Raw genomic sequence first — 12,180 nt, 5'->3', positions numbered from 1 at the left:
TAATTCTAGCAGAAAATGTGCAACCCAAATTGAAATAATCATATATTTGTCTACATTTTTATAGATATTTCTCCCTTTCCATGACGTAGTGCTCGACCATTGGTGACGTTTTACACTTGCATTGCAGTAATGTTGGCAGAGAATAAAAGCCCTGGAGCGAAAGAGTAAACCATATTCTCTACAATTAAACTTACCATGTTCCTTCTCCTAAACGCCTTTTAAGTTTGTAGAATAAATCATCTCAAATCTCTCTTCGTGGCAAAAATAAGGGCTGGATGGAAACATCCTGCCAAAACGTTTAAATAGTAAGTGTTAAATGAAACGCCTCAATCTCCGACAGGTGTTCTCAAATATGTGTATGCCGAAGGTGGGTCTTAGTATAAGAATATATATGAATGTTTAAACAAAGTCATCTTGGTAGTAATATATGAGTACAGTTGTTACGAGTCTTCCCGGGCCTGGTAATATTTATATGATATAATAGGAAGGTTGTACTTGATATTAAATATTTTAGGCTATGTGTTATTGAATGTAATACTGGTAATGATGCTGTTGTGATGTTGTGAAATCTAGCATTGTTAAATGACTTGGCCAGTGAAACTCTACATATACAATAAAACTCCAATTTACCTGATGGAAAAAAAACGGTACTTTGTCCTGTTTTCTTCTCGATGTTTATCACGATCGGTTCATTCAGTTCCAAAGAGAGCGAATGGAAGCAAAGATTCGTGGACACTGTTTTCTATTTCTTTATTTATTTTATTGGCGTTTTAGGCTGTATATATGGTAGGAGGAAACCCGACAGAGCCCGGGGAAAACGTCATTTAACGTATGACGTCATTTCAGTGACGCTGGACATTCCATGCACTGCAGTGTTAAGAGCGCGACGTCACAGTGGGTAGACCAAATACGTCAGAGATGAAACCGCAGCAGGCAACATGTTTTGCGTCATACAACAAAAGACTTGTGGCGTGCACACCAGCGCCACTAGTGAGAAGAAAATCTGCCGATACCCCATCGTGTCTTTACCTAAGCAAGCACTTGCTGTTCGTGACAGAGTTGATTCTTTAATTTACAGGCAATCATTACAGGGGTAAAGCTCAGAACATTTCTACTGAGAAGTGAACATATAGAGGTCATTGCACGGTGTCGGTGATGGTTGAATATCACGAATATTTTTCGAGTGAAAATGATAACCCACGACACGTGAAACGTCGACTGATTTCCACCTTTCTCGAGATTTGTGATATTCAACCTTCACTGTGCTGTATTCTATTTATTATTTATATTTTAATAATATCATGATTTTGTGTATTTGGACAAGTTTTTATCTTCACAGACCTGTGGATATAGCGTGACGTCGCACATGACGTCTTGTATGACGCCGTGCCTTGCGTGACGCTACGTAATTCCGCTGAGCTTGGACTGGAACGTCTAAAAAAATGCTTCTTTTTTGACGTCATGGCGTCTGGGTGTGTAACAATAAAAGTGATATCTGACTGAGCCAGTGGCACATGACGTTTATCATATACCTATGCGTGTTATCCGCCTGATACAGAGCCCCGTGATATTTTTTTGTATCACCATCACATTTTGCACGCGCGGAACTACTTTCTCACCGAGTGACCTTTCCTTGGGAAAGCCATGCGGTCCTCGACGGGGATTTCCATGCAGTGCTGACCTACTTACACGAACATGCGATTTATTCTCCCTAAATTTAAGACCCAGAAAAAATAATAAAATTTTTTCTACACTGTCTACATGCCAACATTATGTACAAACAGGTTATAATCAAATATTTTCGTCAATTTTTTGTGTCGTCTGCTTCGTGATTTTTGGCGCCAAATTACATTCCGCAACGCTGATAGCTGTTGATGTCGATTCAGGCCAGATTTCTAGCTCGAGACGTTTGCAAGTCATCTGCACATTAAGTTTTCTCCTGTAAATATTTAAATTCGTCTTTTCCTGTTCGTTCTCCTTTCAAATGTTTGCTGTTGCTGCTATATTATTTCTGGATTTCCGAAAAGTGCAACTGTTTATCTTTGGAACTGTGCTATACTGTTAGTATTACCAGTGCAAACCTCGCCATTATGGAAGCTGAGAATAGCAGTGACTCAGACATGGCAAATTTTGAACTCGGATTTTGGTCGGACAGGGACAGTGAGCAGCTATCCGACTATGACGGTGATTTTCTTGCTAGAGGAGATGCTTTCGAACAGGAAATTTTGGTCACCGACGCCCATGACAACCACCGAAAACGGGCGTCATTTCCGAACAGGAGGCCAACTTTCGTTGAATGCGGTGAGAGGGAGAAATCGAGTTTGTCGTGTCAATGAGGAACAAAAACACTGTCCGGAAAACTTAAAACGTAGTCAGAATATTTTCTGGATTCCTGCCAAGCATCCTCGCGAAGAAGATCGAGAAATTGAGGACATACCAGCCGTCCAGTTGAACAATTACGTTGGATCGTACCTTCTCTCTCTGAGAAAACACGACGGTAGCGAGTATGAACCAGACACCCTGGCCAATTATCACAGGGCCATAGAAAGCTATCTACGTGAGCGTAACTATGCATATAGCTTTATTTTTGACAAAGAGTTTCAAACCTCGCGTCACATCCTTGCTTCAAAACGCAAGGAGTTCAAACAGAAAGGCAAAGGGAACAGACCAAACAGAGCTGAGCCGCTGACAGAAAATGGTCAATGTATCCTGAAGGAAAATAAAGTAATGGGGAACCATAGTCCGCGCGCACTTGTCAACAAAATATGGTTAATGAATTCCCTTCATTTTGCCCTTCTTGGAGGGGAAGAAAATCGTATACTCAGATGGGGAGATGTGACCTTAAAATGTGATGAACAGGGGACAGAATACTTGGAGTACAATGAGCGCGAAACTAAAACGAGGAGTGGTGAAAACCCAAACAGGCATGTCCGCCCCTTCCAGCCGCAACAATTTGCGCTCGATAACAAGGATGACTGCCCGGTAGAGGCGTACAAAGTCTACAAGGACCACAGGCTACCAAAAATGTGCACAGCCGACAATCCATTTTACCTCGGCATCAATTACAATTACAGAAGAAAAGCTTGCAGTAATGTATGGAACAAATGCAAACCAATGGGAGAGCACACCCTAAAATCAATTATGAAAACCATGGCATAACGATCGAACTTACCTGGCCGTTTGACAAACCACGGTGCCCGCAAAACAATATGTACCCGTCTCCTTCATGCTGGCATAGCTCCCACGACTATTATGCAACTCACTGGCCACAAAAATGTTGCAAGTGTAAATAATTACGCTGTTGCTTCTCATGGTATGCAGGAAAAGATGAGCCACATCATTTCAAATGCACCAGTCACATAGCCTTCCGCTATGAGCGTCTCGTTCTCTGCGGTTGCATCGCCGTATCGACCGAGCCCTGCGGGGTCGGTCGATACGGCGATGCAACCGCAGAGAACCCGAATAGATACGACGATGCAGATCATCACAGTGTGATGATAATCTGTATTTATCAGTGATGGGAATCCTGACATTTCACCTTTATGTAATAATAAATAGCTCAATGGCGTCAGTAGCGACACTCATCAGTAATAAAACCCATTTTGTTTTCCAGACTTTCATGATTGCATGTAAACAGGTGAAAAGAAAATCGTTAGCAAAAACCCTCCTCAAGATGCACAATTCATTTTTTCCTTTAAATTCGGTTGCTAAACGGGACTTTTGTTATAATTACCACCGAAAAGAATTTAAATGTTCGTATTCCAAAAATCGAAGTGTATATTTTTATTCAGGTGTCCATGAATACTTTGGCAAAGCATGACCAGCCTCTACACAATAGGCCAAGGGAAAATTGTGCTCATGCATATAAGAATCTACTACTGATGTTTACAGTAGGTGTAATTGTCAAATATAAAGTCAATGGGCGTTCAATAATATTTAACATCATAAACATAGACTTTCGTCTCTGTAATATTGACAAGGTAGTAATCGATATGCCAGATTTGTCCTGATTGCTGATGAGCTACAGCAGACGAATGTTCCCGCATTTTACATAGACAAGTTTATTCATTTGTTGAATCTGACGGCAGTTTTATCCTGTACTCCAGACTATTTGACATTATTTGGCCAAGATGGCTTTAAGAAATGATGATTTTTGTCCAGTCTGTCGTTCATTTTGGTGCAGTATATGTGGAAGAACTGAAGTTTTAGATCCTGACACCCAAGTGTATGTACTATACAACTCCTGCCGGATGAAATTCTCCCAGGCTTGTAAAATGTGTGTGTGCTTGTGTGGTGGTAGTTGTACTGATTTTTAAGGGAGCAGGGGAAGGGGAAGAGGGTGGGGTGGGGTGGGGGTGGGGGGTTTTAGTGGGAAGCATATCTGGGCTCTGGGATCCCCTTCTCCTCTGTTCCACCGATAGTTAGCAAATGGTCACTCGCACTCGGTCACGCTTGCCTTATCGCTGCGTTGTTATCACATTCAATAAACAAACAGTGTAAAGCACCCTGTTCTTAGGGATAAATAATTAACCAGTAGAATCGGGTTAATCACTATGGCACGAATAAAAGAATCAGTCTAATAAAGGTGCCCTCGCGTTGCCGTGTTTCAATCACTGACAACGGATTTTCACGGAAAAAAGAAAGGGAATAGTCATAGATGAGGCTGCCTTTGTTAATATTTTGCGAACGATGGCATATGGGCTTATCTTTCCTCTTGCAATGATTAAATCATCGACCAGCACAATGGTTGGTTTTGTTCTCACGGAGACAACACGTCGTTGCTAAGCCTGGTCTGTTTTGTTGTAAAAACATATAGGCTAAACACTTAAGCTCACGGTTGAACAGAGATTTTCCTGGCGTATCTACGGAGTTTTGAAAATGGTTGTCAGTTCTGAAGAGAGTCTATTGAATTTTTAACGTAAGGTATATGATAAAAAGAGGCTGTTGTGCTCTGAAACGACATAAGAAGGCTATCTGAAATGGTCATTGTCTGCTTGGTCTTGCTAACTTTTGACCTTTCATTCTCATACGCTGAGAGGCTTTTTTTCATACGGTACTATTTATCCAGCATTGAAATGCATATCTAGCCTCATTAATAGTAGATAAAAGGTTGGAATGGATAAATCTATTGTCGTTTTTAATGTTAGGAGGGCCTATTGATTAGAATATTCTTAACTGAATCTTTTGTTTTCGGCAATGATTATTAAAAGAAATTAGAACAAAAACAGTCAAAATTTTAAAACTGATTTAAATGTAGAAAAAAATATCCTTAATTGATTCAAAATATAGTTTTGCCAACGTGGATAATGCAGCCAATAAGACCAAAACAGGTTACATCTAGTCGGGGGGTGGGGGGATAGATGTAAAATAAAGAAGAAGTGTGTGGACATAGATGTGAAAGAAAGAAGAAGTGGGTGGACATGGATGTCAAATAAAGAAGAAGTGTATGGACATAGATGTGGGATAAAGAAGACGTGTATAGACATAGATGTGGAATAAAGAAGAAGTTTATGGACATAGAGGTGGAATAAAGAAGACGTGTATGGACATAGATGTGGAATAAAGAAGACGTGTATGGACATAGATGTGGAATAAAGAAGACGTGTATGGACATAGATGTGGAATAAAGAAGACGTGTATGGACATAGATGTGGGATAAAGAAGACGTGTATGGACAAAGATGTGGGATAAAGAAAAGTGTATGGACATAGATGTGGAATAAAGTAGAAGTATATGGACATAGATGTGGAATAAAGAAGAAGTGTGTGGACATAAATGTGAAATAAAGAAGGTGTGTATGTAAATAAATGTGGAATAAAGAAGAAGTGTATGGACATAGATGTGGAATAAAGAAGAAGTGTATAGACAAAGATGTGAAACAAAGAAGAAGTGTATGAACATAAATGTGAAATAAAGAACAGCTGTATAAACACAAATGTCGAATAAAGAAAAAGTGTATGGAAATAGATGTAGTGTAAAGAAGATGTGTTAAAATATATGGAGACGAAAGGAGAAGCGTATGGAAATAGATGTAAAGAAGAAATGCGTTAAAATACATCAAACCTAAAGAAGAAGTGTATGGAAATAGATGTAGAGTAAAGAGGAAGTGTGTGAAAATGGATGTAACTACAGTTAGAAATGCCTATGGATATAACAATATTTCTGTCACGGTGTAATTCTGGGAAGAAAATGTAAGTAGAACAGCACACAAGACACTCAGAGGCTGTCGATATGTTATGTTTATATATGATGATGGCATTATATTGTGTTCGCTTTCTCAAACGAAGTCTTCTTCGACGAATTTGTTGCCACCGGATTTTGGGGTGTGGGGTAAATCGTACATAATCTGCTTCACGTCCTGGACACTAACAACTTTTTCCCCATCACGAACATTTCTCTTTCATGAAATCCTCTATTTTAGAGAGATGCTTTAGGTAACGTTTGATGGACAATGTAAAAGGGGTACAACACAAACTGTAAAACGAGCAGCGACGACAGTGACAGTTCGCAAATAGTCACATATACTACAGTACTGAAAATTGGCCTCGCGCTTATTGATCTGGAACGACCAACGACTGTATCACCTCGCTGGTATCCAGTACACATACGTCACAAAGTTAACATTACCCGCTAAGTAGACATTAAGTGAATCGCCCATGGGATTGCTGTGTTTAATAATCAAGCTATACAACGCTTTCAGATGAACACGAGTGGGGTTGTTGTTAAAGATAACGAACGTCAGAAGGAAGAAAGAAAACGACCGCTTTATCGACTGCAGAAGCCATGAAGAAAAGGTTGCAAACTTCGTCCATCCAATAATGCAAATACCAGACTTCTTCTAAGTATGTGAGTCCAGGATGAAGTTCTGCCATATTCCGTCATGATGAAGCTGTGTCTCGTATTCACTGTTCATCTCTGCATTTGCACAACGTTATCCCTGGCAGCGCTTGGTAATTCTCATTTACTTGCAAACATTGCAAATTTTAGATTGTTTGTGAACATGGAGGGCGATGCTTCGAGCTCTGAGGAAGTAGCGTCATTTCGTACCAGGTCTGCGACGGAGTGTTCAGTATATTGTCTCCGGCAGCCTGGTTGCGAGTCTTTTAATGCGTGTCCTGGAGATCTTCAAGGATACCCCGTCACGTGTGAGCTGTTCAAGAAGAGGGTTGCGCATCCCAAGTTAATCCCGTCATTGTGCAGATATTATGAACGGGTAAGGCACCATTAAATACATTGTAAAGGCTGTTTCCATTTTTCTCATACTTTCATTTATTTTCATATTTATTTATTTATTTAAAGTCCAGCTCATGTTGGCTTCCTCTCTGGTCGTACGTAGGAAGGATCAACAACCTGCGAAAGGTTGTGGTTTTGTTTCGGGCTCTGCCAGGTTTCCTCCCTCTATAAAGCTTAGAGAGTTATTCTTAAATATGCCTTAAATATCCAATAAATAAATAAATAAATAAATTTGTTTATCGTATTTTTTCCCACTTAAATAACACTTGGTCAGTTTCATGAGTGAGATTGCCCGCGGTAAATCAGCGATTTTTGTATAGTTACGGAAAGCATTCTCACACATATTGATTGTCTTCAATGACGGTATAACTAATCAATCGGTCAGTTCATCGCCAACGGTCGTTTATTGTCATCGAGTCCCCGGGAACAACCAAAATAGTCGTTCAGGGTCAATAATGACAAGGCCAATTCTTATACCAATGTTTAACACAAACCACTAAAGAAATAAGAACGCGTAAATTAAAAGGACTTACAGCATAGCGAGTAAAACGAGAGCAGCGAAGATAGTCTGATAGTTGGTAAAAGGTCCCAGGTATAAACGGTGCAGCATGGCGCCTTACTGATTTATCTCAGATAAGATTTCATTATAACTGTAAATACATAAATAGAATCAATCATAATCCGCTTAGCAAGATGGTTTAAATAGAATTAGCTAAACCAGTGCGAGGGAGAAAACCCTTCTAGCTGTATATTCATGGACAACATGCAAAATCCTCAACGCTTCGTGCCTCTTACTATCTTCATCCAGGAATGTACAGTTACTCGACGTCGGAAGGTCTGTCAGCAACCTACGGATGGTCGTGGGTTTCCCTCGGGCTGTGCCCGGTTTCCACCCACCATAATGCTGGCCGCCGTCGTATAAGCGAAATATTCTTTAGCACGGCATAAAACACCAAATAAATAAATAAATAAATATTTGAGCGTCTAGCTATTCAGTAAGGCAAATAGAGTTTTTAGGGGGTCATGTACAGATGATATCTGAACCTTTTTCACTCTTTTTAGCAAAGACACTAAGGTACTTTTTCCAAACTGGCTGTATTTCTGCTAATACCTTCGTTAAGACTCTTGCGAGCTTGTTGCATGGTGGTGCATGCTTTTGTACTGCTATATTGCGTGAACGTTTTCTTATCATTTCAAACAGGGAACTATCAAAAATCGATGTTCATAACCGATTCCAATTTCCAGGAACATTTTTCGCAAGAAACACCTCTGGTGTGTGAGAATGGTGGGGTGTACTTGGATGATGAAGACAGGTGCAAATGTGTGGGGAGTTATGCCGGTCTCACCTGTCAGCGGATAATGAGAGGTAAGTCAGTACCTTTACATATGAGAAACGGGAAAGTAACAGTACAGTAACAATCAGCCTAAGCTGTTGGTAATGATTTTTAAGTAATGACTAAATCTGACAGTATGATTTAGTGTCGTAATTGTGATGTAAGTAATTCATATGTGGATGATAAGTGAATGTAGGCATGAATGTAGATGTGGATGATAAGTGAATGTAGATGTGGATGGTAAGTGAATGTAGATCTGGATGGTAAGTGAATGTAGACGTGAATGTAGATCTGGATGGTAAGTGAATGTAGGCGTGAATGTAGATGTGGATGATAAGTGAATGTAGATGTGGATGGTAAGTGAATGTAGACGTGAATGTAGATGTGAATGTAGACGTGAATGTAGATGTGGATGGTAAGTGAATGTAGACGTGAATGTAGACGTGAATGTAGATGTGGATGATAAGTGAATGTAGGCGTGAATGTAGATGTGGATGGTAAGTGAATGTAGACGTGAATGTAGATGTGGATGGTAAGTGAATGTAGACGTGAATGTAGACGTGAATGTAGATGTGGATGATAAGTGAATGTAGACGTGAATGTAGATGTGGATGATAAGTGAATGTAGACGTGAATGTAGATGTGGATGGTAAGTGAATGTAGGCGTGAATGTAGATGTGGATGATAAGTGAATGTAGACGTGAATGTAGATGTGGATGGTAAGTGAATGTAGATGTGGATGGTAAGTGAATGTAGACGTGAATGTAGATGTGGATGATAAGTGAATGTAGATGTGGATGGTAAGTGAATGTAAATGTGGATCGTTTTGCTGAAAATGCTAAAGGTTGCCATCATCCTGATTATGATTATTTAAAAATTTAAATTTGGAGCTAAATATCCTTGCAATTAGTTGTTTGCACAACTAAGTCAGTGATGAAGCTAGAAAAAGTGGTTAACTGAGGTTAGACACTCTAGAAGCAACAAAAAAAATATGAAATATGGATTCCCAGTGTACACATCGTGTGTAGCAAAGACCTCACGCACCAACTCAAAGTAATTGTTACACACAGAAACAAGTGTCCCGTGTACAAACATTTTTCTTAATTTACACTTAAAAACGATTCGTGGTGTTTATTTACACGGTACCAACCGGATTTTCCCAACCTTATCCACACTGGCACTCTCGTTGAGCAGTCATGCACAAGGTGCAAACCCGAGTTTTCCAACTATTCGCACGCGATCTCTCAAGTTGATCAGTCACGCACAAGGTACAAACTGGAGTTTACTAGCTATTCTCACTCGATCTCTCAAGTTGATCAGTCACGCACAAGGTACAAACTGGAGTTTACCAACTATTCTCACGCGATCTCTCAAGTTGATCAATCACGCACAAGGTACAAACCCGAGTTTTCCAACTATTCGCACGCGATCTCTCAAGTTGATCAGTCACGCACAAGGTACAAACTGGAGTTTACTAGCTATTCTCACGCGATCTCTCAAGTTGATCAGTCACGCACAAGGTACAAACTGGAGTTTACTAACTATTCTCACGCGATCTCTCAAGTTGATCAGTCACGCACAAGGTACAAACCCGAGTTTACTAACTATTCGCACGCGATCTCTCAAGTTGATCAGTCACGCACAAGGTACAAACTGGAGTTTACTAACTATTCTCACGCGAACACTCAGATATATCTCAAACATAAGGTACAAACCGCAGTTTCCTAATCACACCCACGCAAACATACAGATATAACTGTCAAACGCAACGTACAAACCGGAGTTTACTAACCATTCCCACGCGAACGCTCAGGTATATCAATTATGTACAAGGTATAAACTGCTCTTACGCATACAAGCTGATTCCTTTAACACACACATGAAAACAGTAAACCTAATACATGTAATATTATTCACAAAGAACCATTTGTCGTTTGCTAACAATACCCAAAGCAACACTTAAATTCATCATGCATTCAATTTGTCCATACAGGATGTGGAAGACGTAGTGTACTCTCCGAACCCCCTGATCACCCTTGAGACATATACCTGATACACCAGAAGTTTTTCACTGTACATATAAATACACTCAGGAGTATCCATAGTAAAACCATTGATGTAATTATGAGCCTTTTTTCAATCCAAAACAAAACAAAAAACAAACAAAAAAAAAAAAGAAGTACAGTCGCAGCCAAACCAGTGCAGACATTCGAACACTTCATTCCTTTTTTCAAGGTATATTATTGTCGACAGATTGGATAAATCAGGTGTTTCCGTCTATCAGTAAATCACTTTTCTAGATCAATATAGTAGGTCTATAAATCCTCTATTTTCCACGTTTTCAGACTGTTCGGAAGGCTACATTGATCGTGTAGGGAAAAGGGAACAATACTTCATTCAGCCTAAGGATTCGCCGGAAGCGTTCGAGGTCCACTGTAACAATCAGGTAGACGGTGGAATGACTTACATTATGCACAGGACTGAATGGGAATTTCCCAGACCAGATTTTTACCAGAACTGGCAAGCGTATAAAGAAGGGTTCGGAACTCACTACGTGAACGCCTGGATTGGCAACGAGCACCTGCATCAGATCACGAGACAAGGGGTGTACGAACTGGAAGTCGGAGTGGCTCGCTACCCGGAAGAATTCAAGTATCTTTACTACGAACAGATATCTGTTGGAAACGAAAGTGAGCGCTACGCCCTGCACCTCGGGCCTTATTTTATGGGCTCATTTGACGGGGATTCCCTGACACCGAGCAATGACCCACAGCGTAACATGAACGGCAAACCATTCAGCACCTATGACGACGACGTAAGTGATAACTGCGCTGCAACACTGCGGGCCGGCTGGTGGTTCGCTGAAGGTTGTACGGCGGCTAATCTACATGGACCGTTAAGTTATCCGAATTCACCGCGAGTCTATTGGCAATATCCTTTTGGAACCGATAGGATAACTGGAGTTTACATGCAAATAAAAGCTAAAAGTTATTACAGCGACATGCCATGATAATAAAACATCCTGGTGCAGAATATAAAATACACCAAAGAAAGCATGTTTTTTTTTGGATTAGTAAGACGTTTAGCTTGGGCAAATGATATTATTGTAACATACTTCTGTTTTAATACGCATGAGCAATTATAGGCGAAGTGTGCTCAAATTGTTTAGTCCGGGGGGTGCTATTTCGCTAATAAATAAAGTAGGGTTGCTGGTTTGTGATATATAGGAATGCCTGCTTCCTTCGCTATCAGACAAATATTGCACCAACAACAAATTTATCAATTAAAATTATAAATTCATTTATAAAAAAAATGAGATAAGGTTTGTTTGTTTCTTTATCTCTTTAACTTTGTCAGGATTTGTTATTAGTATTATTATTGTTGTTGTTGTTGTTATTATTATTATTGTTATTATCATTATTATTATTATTATTATTATTATTATTATTATTATTATTATTATTATTATTATTATTATTATTATCTGAAGATTGTGTCTGACTAAAGTCTAAGATAGCTGCGAGATCATATGACCTGGGCCCATATTTTTCAAAGTTCTTTAAAAGACTAGTGTGTCAAGGTTATTCCATCAAACGCCTTTGCTCCAAGTACA

General features: G+C 39.7%; 1 protein-coding gene across 1 annotated transcript; it reads left to right on the top strand.

Annotated features, from left to right (window-relative positions):
- The first annotated feature begins 7,000 nt into the window (after positions 1-7,000).
- Positions 7,001-11,577, top strand: LOC135462537 (fibrinogen-like protein A). Its single transcript, XM_064739763.1, has 3 exons — positions 7,001-7,213; positions 8,479-8,599; positions 10,913-11,577. The coding sequence occupies exons 1-3, from the start codon at positions 7,001-7,003 to the stop codon at positions 11,575-11,577; spliced, it is 999 nt and encodes a 332-aa protein (XP_064595833.1).
- Positions 11,578-12,180: the final 603 nt, after the last annotated feature.

This window comes from Liolophura sinensis, chromosome 2, assembly GCF_032854445.1.
Source record: "Liolophura sinensis isolate JHLJ2023 chromosome 2, CUHK_Ljap_v2, whole genome shotgun sequence".
In the NCBI taxonomy this organism is placed as follows: Eukaryota; Metazoa; Mollusca; class Polyplacophora; order Chitonida; family Chitonidae; genus Liolophura; species Liolophura sinensis.
Note: the sequence above shows the minus strand (reverse complement) of the source record. Positions and strands in the feature narration are given on the sequence as shown.

Bases quoted from the DNA above. Each gene is read 5' to 3' on its own strand.
- LOC135462537 (XM_064739763.1), top strand. From the start codon at position 7,001: ATGGAGGGCGATGCTTCGAGCTCTGAGGAAGTAGCGTCATTTCGTACC. The intron at 7,214-8,478 runs GTAAGGCACCAT...TCCAATTTCCAG, and splicing joins TGTGCAGATATTATGAACGG to GAACATTTTTCGCAAGAAAC. The intron at 8,600-10,912 runs GTAAGTCAGTAC...CCACGTTTTCAG, and splicing joins CTGTCAGCGGATAATGAGAG to ACTGTTCGGAAGGCTACATT.